Source organism: Prionailurus viverrinus, chromosome F1 (genome assembly GCF_022837055.1).
Source record: "Prionailurus viverrinus isolate Anna chromosome F1, UM_Priviv_1.0, whole genome shotgun sequence".
Lineage (NCBI taxonomy): Eukaryota > Metazoa > Chordata > Mammalia > Carnivora > Felidae > Prionailurus > Prionailurus viverrinus.
In genome coordinates, this window is record NC_062577.1 from 61,945,881 (window position 1) to 61,964,550 (window position 18,670).

Below are 18,670 nucleotides of genomic sequence, written 5' to 3' on the forward strand. Positions count from 1 at the left end.
GTTCTGGCCACTCCAGTAGTGCCCCCCAGGGATGACCCATCATGCATTTTCCAGAACAGTTCATTGCCTTTGTCACGTCTTGTCACCTAAATTCTTACCTTGGAAAGTGCGGTCTATGCAACCACGAGAGTCTTCTCGAGTCCAAGGAAGAAGCTGGATTTCCGAGTCAGACAGACCTAGGTTCTGAGCTCACATAATATGTGACCCCTGCCATCCCTGCGGGACTCAGTGTCTCCACCTGTAAGATGGGAATACTTACCACTAAGGCTACGATTGTTGAGAAAGTTGTTGAGAAGATTAAAGGCTGTGATGAATGTGCAGTGCCAGAATCGTGTCTGTCCTACAGTAATCGCTAAATAAATACAACTTGCTCCCTGGCCTCGGCTACTTCCTGGCATTAGAGTGAGCACCCCTTCCCAACACACACTCTAGATAAAAACCCCACCACCCAGTCATTCTTGCAGATCTAGGAGGTAAAATACTCAAGTATCAGATCAGGAGTATTAGCAAGAGGAGGTAGGTTCCTAACAGTGGTGGGAGGAGGGGACTAAACGACAGATTACTTTTCTCTATTTTGTCCCGAGCTCGCACCGGAAGGGAGCGTAGTGGAGAGAGAGGGATTTGGGGAACCAGTAAGTCCCCACTAGAATAAATCGCACTGCAGACCCACAGGGAAGGAAAAACACCATCAGGTTGCATTTTCTTCTGACGGAAAGGTCCAATCAGAATCCCAGGGGGTTCACTTGAGTGAGGCCTTCTTTCCTCCCCCTCCTGACAGAACAGGTCTCCACTCCGGAAATAAAGGTGTTGAACTGGACCCAGGAGAACGGAAACTGCAGCTTGACGCTGGCCTGCGAAGTGGAGAAGGGGGACCATGTGGCTTACAGCTGGAGGGAGGAGACGGGCGCCGACCCACCGATCTCAGCCAACAGCTCCCACCTGCACCTCAGCCTGGGCCCTCAGCACGTCCACAACGTCTACGTCTGCACCGTGAGCAACCCCATCAGCAACCACTCGCAGACCTTCACCCCGGGGTCCGTGTGCATGCCGGATCCTCCAGGTGAGTGCCCTGGTGGGGGCCGGTGTGGCACATTGACGATAGGGGCTCAGTCCCCAACCGGAACCAATGATTCCCGCCTCCACCCTGGTAACGACACTTTACGTTTTTCTCTACGGTTGATAAAAGCTTCCTCGGGTGCGCTCAGTGGGTGTCTGCCGCTCGTAATCGCCAGGAGGGCATTCTGCTCAGTTCCCGGCCGAGGACACCGGTGGGAAACGATGGAGTCAGACCCAGAGCGCGGGCCTCCCCGTTGTGATTCTTCCTCTCCCCTCCTGTCTTGGCTCTAACCCGCAAGGGTGGCAGGTCTCGACTCCCCAGTGCACGGTCTGCTCATGGTGGGACAGGTCTGCACCACCGATAAGACTTGTCGACCCCCTCCGTGCAGCAAATTGGGCACGGCCAGGAGGCCTGACCTGTGCTCTCCAGCAGCATGGTGTGGTGACAAGACGTGAAGCATCTGCTCAGTAATGGAAAGCAGGGTATAATGAAGGGCCACCTGTTAACGGTATGGACCGTGACCCTCATAGCAAGTCAGATGTCCCGGGGGGGTTAGCTCTCTGACCAAGACCTGGATTGTGGCGTTCGGGAACGATAACAAACCACACAGTACTTTGTTATTGGCAGAGCGCTTTCAGAGGTCTCATCTGTTTTGTCCTCACAACGACCCTACCGGTTAAGTGTTCTCGCCGTCCTGATTTTACAGACGAGGAAGGTGAAGCTCGTAGCATTTAAGTACCCTCCCCATGCTTCCTCGAGGTTTAGCACCTAAGCCTCCACCTTCTGACTGCTCATTCTCCAGGAAGCACAGCATCATTATTCTGCTATCAAAAGGAAGGGAGGGCCGATTAAGTGACCCTCTGAGGGTGGAAGCTAGCTAGACAGACCGCTGACCCTTTTCAATGACAGATCCTGTGTCCATGCCTCAGGTGGGTTCAGGGACAGAAGGACCTGGCTGCTGGCCCTCCGAGCATTACTGATGCCCTGACATTCTCCTTTCTGCATCCACTGTGGGGAACAGGAGCCATTCCAAGGGGACTTCAGCCCGCTGTAGACTTGGTGTGTCTATGAGGGAGGTGTTCTAGGGTTTGCGGAAGGTGTCCCCAGTGGCTCTGGACCCAATGCCACTCTTGCTTACTTGCAAGCGTAAGGCCTCTTAACCTGCCTGAGACTTAGATTCTTTATCTAAAATCGTAACCACTGACAGGTCTTAACTGTTTCCTATATGCCACTTGTGTGGCCTCGCACTCAATTCTCACAGCCACCAAAGAGCATCAGTACACCCCCACTTCACAGACGAGGAAGCAAAGACATAGGAAGGTCACACACAGAGCACGTAGCAGGGCTGAGCTGTCTGATCCTGGAATCCTCCTAAGTAGTCGTGGAAAACATAACACGCTTTAAACGCCTCGTAAATAATTGTTTTAAAAATGCAAGGATTTTCTTGAGCCTTCTGTGGTCGTGGCAAACCTCCTAGAGCAAAGACAGGGCGTGAAGAGTTTTACCCTGGCCTATCTCAAAAAAAGGAAGGACTCTCTTTGCGCTTTTCTCTGTGGTTCAAGAAGAATTTAATTAGTGCTTTCCAAAGTCTTCATAGGTCACGAAGCTCTGTCCAGAGTCGATATTCTATGATTCGCTTTGCACGTACAGTGGGAAGAAGGCTGACCAAAGTTTACAAGGGATATTTGCTGCTAGGGCTGCTGTGACCGAGTTCCAGCAACGGGGTGGTTTCAACCACCAGAATGTGTTGCCTCACAGTTCTGGAGACTAGAAGTCCAGAATCACATGGTCGGTAAGGCTGGTTGTTTCTGAACCTGTGAGGAAGAGGTCTGTGGAGGCCCCTCTCTGTGGCTGACAGGTAGTTGCCTTCTCCTCGTGTCTCTTCACACTCTCTTCCCTCAGAGCCTATCTCCGTTCAGATTCCCTCATCTTATAAGGACACCGGTCATGTTGGATCAGGGCTCCCCTGTAATCGGTTTTCTGGTGTTGCCATAAGAGAAGACCACGGACTGGGTGTTTGAGTGACAGGAATTTATTTTCTCACAACTCTGGAGGCTAGAAGCCCAAGATCAAAGTGTTGACAGGGCTGGGCTTTTTTGCTGAGGCCTCTCTCCTTGGCTTGCAGATGGCCACCTTCTTGCCGTGCCTCCCTATGGTCTTTCCTCTGTGTGTGCACACATCTCTTCGTGTGTCCAGATTTCCTGTAAGATTGGATTGGAGCCCATCCTAATGGCCTCATTTTAACTTAATCGCCCATTTTAAGACCCCATCTCCAAATACATTTGCATTCTGAGGTACTAAGGGTTAAGGCTTCAAAATATGAGTTGGGGAGGGACACAGTTCAGCTCATAACGCCACCCGAATGATCTCATTTCAACTTGATCACCTCTGTAAAGACACTGTTTCCAAATAAGGTCACATTCTAAGGACTTCAACATGTGAATTTTGGGGGAAGCGCAGTTCAATCCATAACACAAATAGAGATCCCTCCCTCCTGCCTCTGGGGGTGGGGAACGATGGCGCATCAGAACAAATTCACGTAGCTGGGCTGTGGCATGCCATTCCCAGTACACCAGGCTGCCTAAAGACAGAAAACAGAGTTCTATTAGCTTATTGACTTGTGTTTAATGAGTATTACTAATCCTTAGAATACTGTGCTTAGTTTGACAACCTCTGTTGAGATTCTACTACGTTCCAACATTGTGCTAGGTGCTGAGTGCACAAAGACAAAAAAAAAAGACCTGATCCTTGCCCTTAAGGAAAGAGATCATTCTGGAAGTAGCTAATCCTAGATCGTGTAGTGGTACGGGCAGAACAGAAGTAACAAAGAAGAGGGAATGATTGAGGCTATCTGAAGGAATCAGAGAGACCATCACAGAGGATGCGACACCAAGTGGGTTTTGGAGAGCAAATACAAATTACCCAAGCAGGTCAAAGAAAGACATTCCAGGCAGAGGGAAAAGCAGAGGCAGCTGGGTCTTGTCCTGTGTTACCCTACAGGCAATCGGAAGCGATGATTGATAGAGGAGTAACATGATCGGCTTTGCATTTCGGAGAGAAATCTCAGTGGTGTGGAGAATGGGTGGGGGCAGGGAAGAGGCAGCAGAAAGAGACACTAGTTATGGGGAAGGGCCACCCTTGCAGTGACCCATCAAGAGATGATGAGGAGTGGCTGTTAGTTTAACAAAGACTTCACACAAGGGAAATTCCAGCCTTGGGACCGAGCGGTGGAGTCTGAGGGTTTATTGGAGATCTCTTCACTGTGCCATTCTTCTGATGACATTTGTCCAGGCTCCCAGTGGTATACTCATCCTTCTTCCAATGGCCACTTCATTATTTTACAGTAAGAAACGTCTTGGTTGTTTGTTTGTTTGTTTGTTTGTTTGTTTGTTTCTGCTGATTCCCAGTGAGCACGGTAAGAAACATCTTAATGTCTCTTGCTAGGAAGCACCTTTATTGCCAAGTCCAAATCTTAGGGTGCCACAAAGCACTCTCGCGAGGTCCCCCGGAGCATGTTGATGTGGGTCGACGGTGTGGGCCTTGCTGTTGTCCTTCGTGACCGTCTTCGGAGAGAGTTACATCTATGCTAGAACATATAATACAAAACCTTAAGCAATTCAGCTAAAAGGGAATGTCCCTGGGAGCTCCTCTTGGAAAGAAGCTACTTTTCCGTAGATCGCCAACAAGTTGGCTCAGCAAGCCTGGGTTAGCGCAGAGGAAGAGACAGGTGACGCCTGCCAGTGAGCCCCAGGGGCTCCCCCTTTCTAACAAGGCCAGGGAGCACCCACTGCTACCGAGGGCAGAGGCAGGTCCCTCTTCATCATGCACCCAGTCCGGCCGGCGTGACAACAGTGGCGGAAGGGTGGAGCCTGGAAGGTACCTCATGGGCTGGAGCCTTGTCACATGGCCACCCCTGCCGCAAGGGAGGCTGGCCGGCCCTGGGACTGGACAACACTCGTGCTTCCGTGGATGGATGGGGAAAAGTGTGGGCACAGCCAGTAGCCTCTGCAACACAGTGTGGGTGGGATAGGCGGGCGTGAGGGGCTTTTCTGGAACCCGGAAACTCTGTGAAACTGTTCCCTTGGGTGGTCCCGGACCTCAAATCAGCGTATGGGTTGTGAGCATCCCCAATTCTGAGTGGAAGCCACCGTCGACGAGAAGGTGTTTTTTGAAGGCTGGCTGACTTCTTCAAGTCGCTGTGTGCTTTTGCAGACGGCCTTGCAGACAGAACCACATGAAAGGCAGGAAGGAGATCTGTTCTCAGACCGTTATGGCAGCATCTCACTACGTCCTGGGGGAGACTACGTTTGTTTCTCAGATTCTTTTTCGTTTTCTTCTCTCTCTCCTTGAAGAATGAGGTTTGGCGGACTTGAGGAGGGACAGCTTTTGTGTGTCTGGGGCAATGGACTTTTAGAGGTTAAAAAAAAAAAAAGGCCCCCCATCCTTTGCCTTGGAGGCGTGGCTCCGGGCCAAGTTGCCAGGTTTAAACCACAACCCACAGGGGAGAGGACCAAAGGTGAGGCCTCACAAATTGTGCCGGGGTTCTCGACCAGCCTCCTCAGCGGCTTCGAAGAGGCTCCAGGGGTGGAAAAAGGCCCCACCTCCTATTTAGAAACGTTCAGATGGGATTTCTTTGTGAATGAACAATGGGGCCAACGGGCCCCAGGACCACGTTGCTCTGATTTCGTTCTGAGAGGCCTCACTCACCACAGGACTGAGGAAGAAGAGGGAGAGCTGGAGTTTTCTGTCACAGGAAACGGTGGTTTGAAAATGGGAACACAGGTGGTGCGGAGGCCGCAGGCACACAGTCTCTTCCTGATTCCATTTCATTATTATGAAGCACATGCTAAGTAGGTCAGCGCTCGGTCCCTTTGATTCCACTTGGAGCCATTCAAAAGTGACCCTGCCTTCCTTCTGAGACCTTCTTATATTTAGGGCTCTAATAATTCTTAACCAAAGGATACATGCCAGTCTTCTTTCTATGGCTTTTAATTTAATTTAACTTCCTTTATCTTGTGCTCAGTAAGTGCCCCCCCCCACCCTACATTGTATCAGGTGGTGGGGGGAGGGGGTGCGAATAAAGCTTAACACAGCGTTTACCTTCAAGAATTTACAATCTAGGTGGGACTTCTCTACCTTACCAGGTAGAAAAATATTATCGTATTAAGAAACTTCGACTAAAATTCCTCTCTGGAAAGGAACAGGGTTTGTTTAGAATTGTACCTTAGTTTAAATGTTAGTGGGCAGGGGCGCCTGGGTGGCTCGGTAGGTTAAGTGTCCGACTTCTGCGCAGGTCACGATGTCACAGCTCGTGGGTCTGAGCCCCACGCTGGGCTCTGTGCTGACAGCTCGGAGCCTGGAACGTGCTTCAGACTCTGTGTCTCCGTCTCCCTCTTTGCCTCTTCCCCACTCATGCTCTGGCTCTCTCTCTCTCTCTCAAAAATAAATAAACATTAAAAAAAATTTTTTTTAACGTTAGCGGGCAGGAGGTGACACCCCTCCCCCAAAGAATTCAGCTGTGGGTTAGAGGATTCCGTGCAAGAAAGGGGACAGATGTGGCTTGTGCAGACAGAGGAAGAGAAAAAGAAGGTCTGAGCCTGTCAGATGGTGGAAAAACCCACCTGATTCATGATGGAATCCGTTCCCTGTGACCTTTCAGATCTTCAGCAGAGGATTCACACCCACAAAATCTTGGTGTAGGTTTTTGGCTGTGTGTGTGTGTGTGTGTGTGTGTGTGTGTGTGTGGAAACTGCTGAAGGCATTGAACCTTGCACCCAGGACAGCCCAGACCACAGCAAGCGGAGCCATAGGAGCAAGTCTTTCGTTGTACGAGGAAGTTGTCACCTGACATTGTAGGAATCACGGGCAGCCTGACAGCATTCTGTCCGTATCGATCCAAATTGCTAAGGGCAGGGAGTACCTGACATTTAGTTTCCATACAAGCATCTGTATCACGAGAGAATAGTACCAAACAGAGGAGCACCACGTGCAAAGACGCCTGCTAGACAGAGAGAGAAACGAAGTCATAAGCCGACAACAGGATGGGGCGGAAGTGTCGGTGGCCAGCGAAGGGACTCCGGTGGACGTGAGATCAAACCCATCGTCTTGTCCTTCCAATCCACCAGTAGGAATTTACCGAGAATGTACTGTGTGCCAAGTCCTAGGACACGAGCAAAAGAGGGAACGAAGTGGCCTCTGAGAGGCTAGCAGCTGGCGGGGGAGTGGAGGCTGGCGGAAGGAGGCGACAGCTGTGCACCTCGTGCTGTGCTCCAGGCACTGCTCTGGGCACCTCCTACAAAGATTTCCTTGGCTCGTCAGAGCGACTGTGCGAACTGGATATTGTCGTGCTCGCTTTGCAGTCGCGGAGACTGAGGCCCCAGAAGTTATGAACAGCGTCTCCGAGATCACAGAGCTATCAGGTGGTAGGTCCAGAATTCGAATCCCCCTGTCTGGTTCCAAATGACCTCACTGAAAGTGATCTGCACCGCAAAGATAATGGCACAACTCAGGTTCTAAGACACACGGCGTAAACCAAGGTGCCGCAGAGTCCCGGGGCAGGGAACAAGGAGAGCTGGGACAGGTCAGGGAAACTGACACAGAGGAGGTAGCATTGGCCTGGGCGTCAACACTGGGCAGCCGAAGGTGCGGCGGGAGGAAGGGGAGAGGGCACACCACAGGGCACAAGACGGGGCGGGTGTTGGAGGGAGGGTGTTGAGGGCATGGGCACCTCCCAGGGCTTTCCTCGCGGGGTCCCACCGCCACAGGAGAAAACACAAGACTGTGAAGTCCACAGTTCTCATCCTGCCCAGCTCCGCCATCAACCTCTCTGTGGCTCTGGGCACACCTGTCTGAATCGCAGTTCCCTCAACGTAAAAATTAGTGAGTCGGGTGAGATGATGCTCCAGCTCCTCTAATATTCAAAACCTCTGTGGAGCTGTCGCTTAAATCCTCGCACAGGTTCACATTACTTTGCATTCAAAGACTAGGAGAAGAATCCGGGCTGTGAAATCTCAGGATGACGGCCAGCTTGCCTCTCAGATCTGGCTGGATGGGCAGAAGCTGGTCGGTTATGTCATGGGACAAGGACAGCAGATGACGTTCATCCTCACGGCTCCCTGGAAAAGAAACAGGGCTGGCGTTGTTACGTGCTCTGGCCCAGTCATTTGTTCTTCAAGTAACTGTTGTTTTAGCAGGTCCCCAACATACATGAGGGAAGAAGGGAAAGGAAGTGGTCTCACGATAGTCAGACTCGCTGTCATGATTTTCTGGGTCGGCTCCATGGACCCCCGGAACATGGTGTCGCTTGGCTGCTGTCTCTGCTTCTTAGCTTAGGATTTGGGGCACTTCTCCATGCCCCTGGGGTTGGCAACATAAGCCCTGAGTAATCATTCTTTCTTTGTGCTGTCTCAGACACACATGCACCCACACACACACGCCCCACCTGCGAAGAGGGTTCTCAGTGACCACAAGCCATTCAGAGGGGGACCGCTCGCAGGAAGTTCCAACCACAGTGGTGTCTCCATGCTTAAATCTTAGGCTTGATATTAATCCAGGAGCCTTACAGCCACTCTCTGCTTGCACCCTGGCTCTTTGATCAGGTCACATGGCACGCCTGTCCGCTGGAGTTGGTAACTGGCAGGGTGAAAGCTTCTTCAGTCTGGGGAAGAGGGTCAATAATCCAGAGGGTCAACTGCGTACAAAGCCAGTTCAGTGAGGTTCCTTGGGATGCCTTGATGTGTGAAAGGCATAGGAAGCAAAACCCTTCAAACCCTGGAGGCAACCTCTGGTGAGCCATCGGGCTGAAAGCCCACTTGGATCTTGCCTTTTATCGATGCCCTGAGACTTTAGCCTGTAGCTTTGGCCAACTCTGTGAATGTCACAGGTCAACTGTGTGAGTGACGCTTGTAGGGACTCTGCTCCTCTACAACCCACCTATTCCTTCATCTCAACATCTCCCCTCACCCCCTCCCCCGCAATCCACCCCAAGTTCAACAACAAGCAGGCCGATTCTACAATCATCCTTATAAACTACCCTGACACATTAATGCCAACACCTGTCCTTATGCCATAGCTGGCCCTTCAACTCCACGGGTTTGAACTGGGTGGATCCACTTATATACAGATTTATTTTTATTTTTTTTTTACAAATACAATACGGTATTGGAAATAGATCTTCTCTTCCTTACGGTTGTCTCAACATTTTCTTCACCTTTCTTTACTGTAAGAACGGCATCTAATACATATAATACGTCAACTCTCTGTGTTACCAGGAAGGTTTCTGGTTAACAGTAGTTTTTGGGGAATCAACTAAGTTTTTGGGGAACTTAACTGGTTAACAGTTAAGTTTTTGGGGAATCAAAAGTCACACATGGATTTTCAACTGTGTCAGGGGGCCGGTACTCCTAACCCCCCAGGCTGTTCAAGGGTCAACTGTGTTTAGAGCCTTAATGCTGTTACTTTACTTAAAATCCTGGTGCTTCAGGTAATGAACCCACTGTTCATTACCCTGGGGTAACTCACCCCGAACCCATAAGCCTCTCTGACTCTCCCCGAAGTCTGTCTTCAACACTCAGCCACATTTGTACCCCTAGACCGATCTCTAGTATTCGAGGGTCTCCATGCCTGCTTCCTTCCACACAAAAGGGGAGTAATGAGAACTTCCCAGGGCTGTTGTGAGGGCTGTATCTATTAATACACATGATGTCCTAAAAATAAAGCCTGGCTCATCGTCCGTTACTACCTCAGTAAGCTAAATGTCTTGTTTGCTGGGACTCAGGTCTCTTTTGCTCTTTTCCAAGGTACCGCTCCTGGCTCAGAAGGATTTGGTGAAGTGGGTAAAGGAGAGAAAGCATTAAAAAAAAAGGGGGGGGGGTGCTCTGTGACTTTGAGCCTGCTGACTGCCACTCAAGGGCTCATGTTAAGCGTGGGGATCGCTGAGAGGAAAATGTACATGCTTTTCTTTCAGTTCAGGTCCAGTGGCCTCAGTAAAGTTATTTGCATGGAAGGACGATCATAGCGCCATCGTGTTCATTTTTAAGAGACAGAAATTGGTCGTTCTTCCTCCCAGCGTCCCATGACAATGGTGTGGGGGGGTGTCGGGGTGTGGGGACAGTGGGCAGTACCCATGTGTTCATTCAACCAAAATGGATGCAGGATGCATGAGGTTTAACACTAGGGAAACAGGAAGAGAGGTTGACTTGGGACAAAGATGAGTCTGATTTGAGCCATGTGGCCATCAAGGTGCCTATCAGGCATTTGAGCGGAAAAATCTTTACGGAAATTAGGAAAATGGAGTGTGGAGAGAGGAATAAGGATAAGAGAACAGGTGGGGAATCTTCGGTGATCTGAAGCCGCTATCTGAAACCATCAGAGTGGATGTCTCCCCCGAGAATAGAGAACGAGAACATGAGGCTTGGTCTCCCCACTTCCGGGAAGGATGTTTTTAAACTCGCAGTACTGTTGAGATTGCCCTTTGACCTTTTTTTTCAGAACTAAGACCCTGGGGACTGTATGTCGGGCTGTCCTCAGGGGCCATCATTGGTGTCATCTTGACGCTCAAAGTAGCAGTGCTGCTGTTGAGAAGAAGAGGTAGGTGTCAGTGAAGAGACTCATATCAGATTCTGCGGTAAGCAGGGACGGCTCCCCACAAGCAAAGACCTGCTTGCACCCCTTAGCACGCTTTTCTCCACAAAGCACCTTTGCGATAACTAAATACACATATCCTGGGGCCTTGCTCAGTTCGGTCGAAATCAGCATGTCTTTTTTTTTTATGTTTATTTATTTATTCGGGGGGCGGGGCCGAGAGAGAGGGAGAGAGAGAATCCCCAGCAGCCCCAGTGCCGTCAGCACAGAGCCCAGCTTGGGGCCTGATCCCATGACCCGGGTATCACGACCTGAGCCGAAATCAAGAGTCGGACGCACTGAGCCTCCCGGGTTCCCCCGGGAGGCCTTACACAGATTGTTCTCATTCCGTATGCCTCGCTCTGGTGTAGACGTAGATACAGGATGCTGAAGGGGTCCAGAGGCTTAACAATGTTCACCAGACGCAGAATCCAGGGGACTCCTGGATTTCATTCAAGGAACGTTAGAATTACTGACTAATAAAAAGGCACTCATCCAAGGGTTGAAACCTTTCTATAATTTCTTTTTATTCCCGCAATATCCTCTGCAAATCGTTTCTACCTGACTCAGCAACGGGGTAACAGACGCAGAGAGAGGCTACGTGACTCGTGCGAGTTCACCCAGCCTGTTAATGAGAGACCAGAACTGACACCCACCCCCCAGGGCGCGTGCCAGGGGGAAGGTCCACGGGTCACTGGAAGGCAGCGGAGGGAATGCTCTTTACTAAAGATTTGTGCACAAATTCTGCCTCACCTTGGAAAACGGTACCATTTGCGAGTTGCTTAAGGCCAGACCAAATGATACGGAAGGTCGCCTGGGATAGCTCTGAAGGCCCCATTACTTCCTTGCAGGTTAAGTACCTAGAGGTAGGGTCTCTTGGCCTCCCCTCCAAGTCGTCCCCTGATTCCACATCAAGGAGCAATGCGCTCGGCCCCACTCGCCTCACCCGCCCATACCACAGTCCCACAGGTCCAGTTTTCCGGGCTGGCCGTCCCGTGGTGAGGACGGGACTTGATTTTCATGCCACAAAGCTGATGGCTGATCTTATTTGCCAAGTAGATCGGTCACGTGCGACCTTCTCAAAAAAGCCCTTACCGCAGCACCCTGAGTCGGGTTGGCTTGCATGAAAAAAGTCAAGATCACAGCCCAGCCACCTACTTTTGTCTCATTTCCTCCATCTAAGAGTTAGCTGGGGAGGGGTTGGGGTGGGGTGATTCAGACAGAAACCATGATGAGAGCCTAAGGGGATGGGGCAAGGCACCCACATTTGGCCTAGATAAGAAGGAAACGGCGAGATACCAGGATTGAGGACCCTGAGATTAACACGAATGCCGTCACCTCCGAGATGCCGCCTGACTCTGAAGCTCTGCAAAGGGTCTCCCTAGCAATTTCATGCCCAGAATACACTGCTCCAACACACGGGGTCGGGCACTGGCCAAACTTACATTCACACGCAGACTCGGCCACTGACGGGCTGGGTAACTGAATCAGTGAGGTCTCCCCTGCAAAACAGGGGTGAAGTTATGTAAGGTGCAGTGTTGTGGGGATCCAGGAGTCCATACACCCAAAACACCGAATACGGGGATGTCCACGGACAGATGGTGGGACACGGACAGATGCACGATAGATGGACAGATACATACACGCTAGACAAATCTCCTAAGGGAGTGAATGCAAACACCAATGGTTTAAGTCCTATCACCAGCAGATGTGGCCGCATCTGGGAACAGCACTCAGGACAAGCCCATGAAGCCTGGGTAACAAAGGACAACTTTGTCCTTCAGGCCACGGCTGAAAAGGACGTTAGACATTCTCCATCTGAATTTTACGGTTAAAGTAAGAGAAGAGACCCAATTCGGTGGCAGGTTCTGTCCAATGCCACTCAGCCAGTGAGGACTAGGGAGTAGCTACCCTCACTCTAAGGCCACGATGAACATTTCCATTCGGCCCCAGGGCCTCACTGACTGAGCTGAGTTGAGCTGACTCCCAAAACCTGTTCTGGAGCTAGGAAGGACGCTGTGCGACTGAACGATCTTGAACGATCAGTGTTTCTCTCGGACGCGGCGTTTCAGCCTCCCTTCTTCCATCTGTCTGAGCATTCGGGGCTGTCCCCACAATCACCCGTTTCGGCCAGAAGCTGACCCGAGAGTCGAAGTCCCTCAAGACGGGTGTCTGTTCTCCTACAGACTGAGCACAGGCCAGGGCGGGCGCGGCTAACTTTGCAAAGCCTCTCACAGACCCAACCTGTGCCCCCCTCTCATTACCGCGTCTGTCACCCCCAAGCCCCAGCCTCCGTTCTGCACACGCGCATTCACGCACGCTCGGCAGCCAATATCGATCCTGGCCAAAAAGTAAAGCCGGAACCACCAGGCACTCCACGCACACCCCCCACCCCCGGACACAAGCACGTCCTACGCGGACGTTCTTTGAGAGCTTTGAGCTTCCCCTTCTGCTCCAACGATCATATATTCTCATGCGGCACCTTCGAGCACCTTCACCGCATACATACATTTTCGGCCTTCCCCTTCCAAATAAAAGCGTACCGCTCCTCGGTGCTGTTCCCTCAGGGACTGGCTCCTCCTTTTTTTAAGAGGATCAATTGATCGGCGTTAAAATAAGTCCAACCTAAAGACCCTGTGTGATTTCCTCTGGGTCAAGCCTCCATTGCTTCTGCCTGGACTTGGCAAGCGTCCCCAAATTAGCCTCCATGCTTTAGTCTGGTACTTTCACCACGCTTCTCACCGCTGCACGAAGCGCATAAAGAACTCCAGAGAACAGGGGCGCCTGGGTGGCTCAGTCGATTGAGCGTCCTCGGCTCAGCTCATGACTTCCGGTTTGTGAGTTCGAGCCCCGTGTCGGGCTCTGTGCTAACAGCTCAGAGCCTGGAGCTTGCTTCGGATTCTGTGTCCCCGCCCCCCCTCTCTCTGCCCCTCCGTTGCTCATGCTCTGTCTCTCAGACTGCAGGTATGCGACATTCCTGTAATTGCACAGGGTCGGTCTGGAAGGATATATGTCGAGCTTAAAAGCGATCGTTTCCGGACATGAAATTGCCTTGGTTGGGGTGGGGGACGAGGGATGTACTTTTGACCTTATGCAATTTTAATTTTTGTAATGAGAATGAATTATTTTTATAATTTAAAAAGACGAAACTCAAAAACTGGTTAACTGTTAAAGAGTCCTGCAATGAATTAAATTCCGGAGACCCTAGGCTCTGAGCAAAGTTTCCGGGTGGTGGGTGTTCGAGTGACGCTGTCCCTTTGTTTTCCGATCAGTCCTGGGGGATCGTCCGTCTTGGACCCCATTCTTCTACACACGCACAAAGTGTCCCAGAAACAGAGGGTTGAGTGAGAAAGCTGAACCAAGCGCTGTGCTACAAGTGGGAGAGTATGCAAGGGTCATAAGCCCCGTCCTCAAAGCACTTAGAATCCTGGGAGGAGCCCAGATATGCACATTAAACAATAGAGATGAAAATAATTGAATGGCATTCCAATTCCATGTAACACATACTGGGAATTTTCTATGGACCAGGCACTGTTCTAAATACTTGACAGATAACAGCTCATGGGACCATCACAACAGCCCTGTGGGGGAAGATACTTCAGTCCCATTTCTCAGAGAAATAGAAACAGAGAGATCAAGTAACCAACCTCATGTCATGTGACACACATACAGGGGGTTTGGGACTTGGTGTTTGTTCCTTTGGTACTCCTGGGGAAGGGGGGGGGGTATGCGGGGGGGGGGGGTAAAGACCACATAGGTCTGAGTGGAGTTCTCTGGGTAGGCCACAGAGAGATAACCACTGTGATTTCTTTTCCCCAGGTAAAGCAAATCATTCCCAGCCAACCACAGAAGCAAAAAGCCTTACTATCTATGCCCAAGTCCAGAAATCAGGTGTAAGTTCTAGACTTTCTTTGTCCGGGGTGGGCCTGTTGTGTTTCCGTGGGATTCCTGGCCAGTCCGTCTTGCATGCCTGACGTTCATGGTTCTCCATGGGTTCTGGAGCAGAGGAAATTAGGGAAGCAGAAGTCAAGAACAAGAGCTCTCCAAAAAGGCATTAAACTTCAATGTCCGATGGGGTTATTTATTATTTGAAATGATGAAAACACTGGGTAACCTGGGCATCTGTGTCTTCATAGGGGGAGAACGAGGAAGCAAGAAACCTATGATAGACGACTCCTCTAGCTGTGGTGTTCCAGGTGTCTGTGGGTGCCTGTTACCTAACTCGCCCTTCTCAAGAGACAGGGGGGCAGGCCTGAGGACAGAGGGAAGGTTTAGAGAGGCTGTGGTATGATGTGTTGGTCTGACGCAAGTGTAGGAGTTTGCAAAGCACCATAGAGACAGGGAAGGAGGATTTGAGGATTCTGGCTGGACAGATGGCTAGTCATGATAAAGTCAGGATGCAGCTATGTTAGAAGTTAGAGGGAGGCTAACGGAATACAGTTAGCCAGGAAGATATTCTAGTTTTTCAGACGTGAAGGCAATGCTAGGTGATGTACAAGGCAGAATCTGGTCATGCAGAGGGAGCAAATTCTGGAGTAAAGGGCATGAAGGTGAAGACAGCTTTGATTAACACCTTGGAAAATTGCATCAGATGGGAAGGCATTTCTGATAACCAGGGATGACTCTTGGCCGGAGCTCTTATTTCTGCTGCCCCCTGGTGGCCTGGAGGGTTTAATACATAGGCCATCGCTATGTCTGACAGCCAAGTTCCATTTGGTAATGGGAGACCTGGGGCACCTGGGTGGCTCAGTCGGTTGGGCGTCCTACTTTGGCTCGGGTCATGATCTCGTTCGTGAGTTCGAGCCCTAGCGTAGGGCTCTGTGTTGACAGCTCAGAGCCTGGAGCCTGCTTGGGATTCTGTGTTTCCTTCTCTCTCTCTGCCCCTCCCCTGCGCATGCTCTGTCTGTCTGTCTCTCTCTCTCAAAAATAAATAAACAAACAAACATTAAAAATCGGAGAGTCCCGGAGCACCTGGGTGGTTCAGTCGGTTAAACTTTTCACTCTTGGTTTCGTCACAGGTCATGATCTCATGGTTTGTGGGTTCAAGCCCCACATCGGGCTCTGTGCTGACTGCACAGAGCCTGCTTAGGATTCTCTCTCTCCCTCTCTCTCTCTCTGCCCCTCCCCTGCTTGCTCTCTCTTTCTCTCCGAATAAATAAATAAACTGAAAATATGTGTGTGTGTATATATATATATATATGTATATATGTATAGGAGAGTCCCAAGAGCAACCTCTCCCTTGCATTTACATGCTTAGATGGCTGGCTTCAACTTTAGCCTTCCCTGCCCACTCCGTCTGATGCTGCTGGCGTCTGTCTTCTTACTGTCAGGTATGACACATATACAAAGTGTGACTGTCGGCTCAGCGAATTACCCCGTTGTGGAATCTAGTAAAGCAAACCTTCCCGCCTTGCTTTTCTCCAACAATTTTTTGACTCTTCCCGACCCTTTGTACTGACACGTCTATTTCAGAATCAGCTTCTCAAGTATCACAAAAGGGGGGAAAACCCATTAGGATTGCATTGAATCTACACATCCATTTGAGGAGAAATTACGTCTTTCAGTATCGAGTGCTGTAATCCCATAATAACTTCCACCCAGATCAGGGAACAGAACATTGCCAGCAACGCCCACAAGACCTCCTAGTGCCCACCCCCTCGTCTCTAGTCTCCCTCCCCTCGCCAAACATACCGCTATCCTGACTTCTAAAAATATACTTTAGCTCTCTCTCTCTTCCTTTAACTTTATAAAAATGGAGTCCTGCCGTATTTTTCCTCTTGGGCCTGGTTTTGGTTTTGTTCTGGGCTTTTTGGGTTTTTTGCTCGGTATTACTTTCACGAGATTCGTATGTCTTTGTGCTTGGTATGTAATACGTTCGTTTTCATCGCTTCATTTATAGAATATCAGCCTACGGATACACTAGAGTTTAACTAGTTGACGATTGATGGACATTTGGGTTATTTCCAGTTTGAGACTATTATAAAAATTCCAACCATGAACATTCCTATGTGTGTCTCTTGGTAGATGCGTGCAGATATTTGTGTTTGGTATGCACCTAGAAGTAGAATTGCTGAATCATAGGGGACGCATATCCTCAAATTGGCTGCATAAGGCCAAACTTTTTTTTCAAAGTGAGTGCACCAATTTTCTTTTAGGCCAGCTCTGCCTTCTAATCAAAACTGGGTGTTATTGGCCTTCAAAAAAATTGTTTTCATGTTTATTCATTTTTGAGAGAGAGAGTCACAGAGCACGAGCAGGGGAGGGGCAGAGAGAGAGGGAGACACAGAAGCCGAAGCAGGCTCCAGGCTCTGAACTGTCAGCCCAGAACCCAGTGTGGGGCTCGAACTCACGAACTGTGAGATCACGACCGGAGCCGAAGTCAAACGCTTAAATGGCCGAGCCACCCAGGCGCCCCTGGCCTTTTAAATTTTGGTCGTTGGATGTGTCTTTTTATAGCTTTATTTTAAATTTCTCTAATTATTAAGGAAGCTGAGCAACACTTCTTATGTTTATTGGCCATATTAATACCCTCTTTCTTGAAGTGCCTGTTAAATCTCTTACCCATTTTCCTTTGAACTTCAGGCTTTTTAGAATGGATTAGTGTAAGTTCTTTAAATATTTTTAGCTTTTTGGCGGTTACATGTTAGCAGATACCTTCAACCATTCTGTGGCTTGCTTTTGCAATTTCTCGGTGATACCTTCTGATAAAGAAAAGTTGTTAACTTTAGCATAGAACAATTCAGTAGCCTCTTCCTTCATAGATGGAGCTTTGTGTCCCGTTGGAGAAATCTTTTTCTCTCCTCCCGGGTAAGGAAGATATTCTCTGTCATTCTAAAGACCCTATGGCTCACCTTTCACATTCTATCTGTTATGGACCTGAAAATGAGTTTTGAAGTATGGAGTGAAATGGGTCAGGTTTCATTTTTCTCCAAATGCATATCCTATCAACCACGTTTTGAAAAGATTGGCCTTGTCCCCATCCCACCACTGCCCCCCCCCTCCCCCGCAGTGCTACCTTCATCACAAATCAAGGCGCCACATAGTGAGGATCAATTTTTTTTTTTTTTTAATTCTCTTTTTGCTCCATTGGCTTGTTCATTTGTGCCTGTGCCTGGACCATGCTGTCTTTATAGACCGGTCATTACAGATTCATTGTAAGTTTGATACCTGGTAAAATGTCTTCTCCCTTGTTCTTGTTCTCCCTCAAGAGGTTCTTGGCCATTTTGGGTCCTCGGCATTTTCATAGATACTTTAGATTCAGTTTGTCAAGTTCCACCTAGAAATCCTGCTGGAATTTTAATCAGAACTGCACTGATCACTTGAGGAGACCATACGTGTTTATAGCATTGAATCTTTCCATTCACAAAATAATATATCTTTTCCATTGTGTCAATCTTTTTTAATTTCTCTAAACGGAGCGTTGTAGGTTTTGTAAGAGGACTTTTCCATCATAGTTTATTACTTGGCGTTGGAACAGTTGATATTTTGAATATTGTCATCTTTTTAAAAATCTTTAGTTTCTGTCTATTATTGGTACATAGAAATACAATTCATTTTTGTATTTTAACCTTATATTTGCAGCATTGCTAAACTTACTTAAAATTCTAGTCATTTGTCTCTAGATGACTTGGGTTTCCTCTGTACACAACTGTACCATCTGTAAAAAAAAAAAAAAATACAGTTTATTTCATTTTCAAATCACGTAACTTCTCTTCCTTCTTGTTTTTACCGGCTGAGGTGCCTTGTCCAGTATGGAATGGAAGGGTTAACAGAAGGGTCCTTGGATGGTCCCAAACTCACAAGGGACACTTTCAATATCTGACCATTAAATGTGGTTTTTGCCGAAGGTTCTTATAGCTGCCGTTCTATCTAATTGAGAATGTTTTCTTCTACTGCTGGTTTGCTAAGGAATCGATGTTGAATTTTATCAACATTCTGCATCTATTGATATGATCTTATGGATTTTTAAATTTTTATTTCTTAAGCGTTTTT

The 18,670-nt window shown here is 49.1% G+C and overlaps 1 protein-coding gene across 3 annotated transcripts in view; it reads left to right on the forward strand.

Moving 5' to 3' along the window:
- SLAMF1 (signaling lymphocytic activation molecule family member 1) overlaps positions 1-18,670 on the forward strand; it is a 34,142-nt gene that overhangs the window by 9,266 nt on the left and 6,206 nt on the right. For 2 of the 3 annotated variants that reach the window (XM_047840963.1, XM_047840964.1), the window contains exons 3-5: positions 779-1,060; positions 10,547-10,645; positions 14,498-14,571. In XM_047840963.1, coding sequence (XP_047696919.1) covers positions 779-1,060; positions 10,547-10,645; positions 14,498-14,571 — 455 coding nt within the window. The remainder of the gene's footprint in view (positions 1-778; positions 1,061-10,546; positions 10,646-14,497; positions 14,572-18,670) is intronic. The other variant, XM_047840966.1, reaches the window with a different exon arrangement.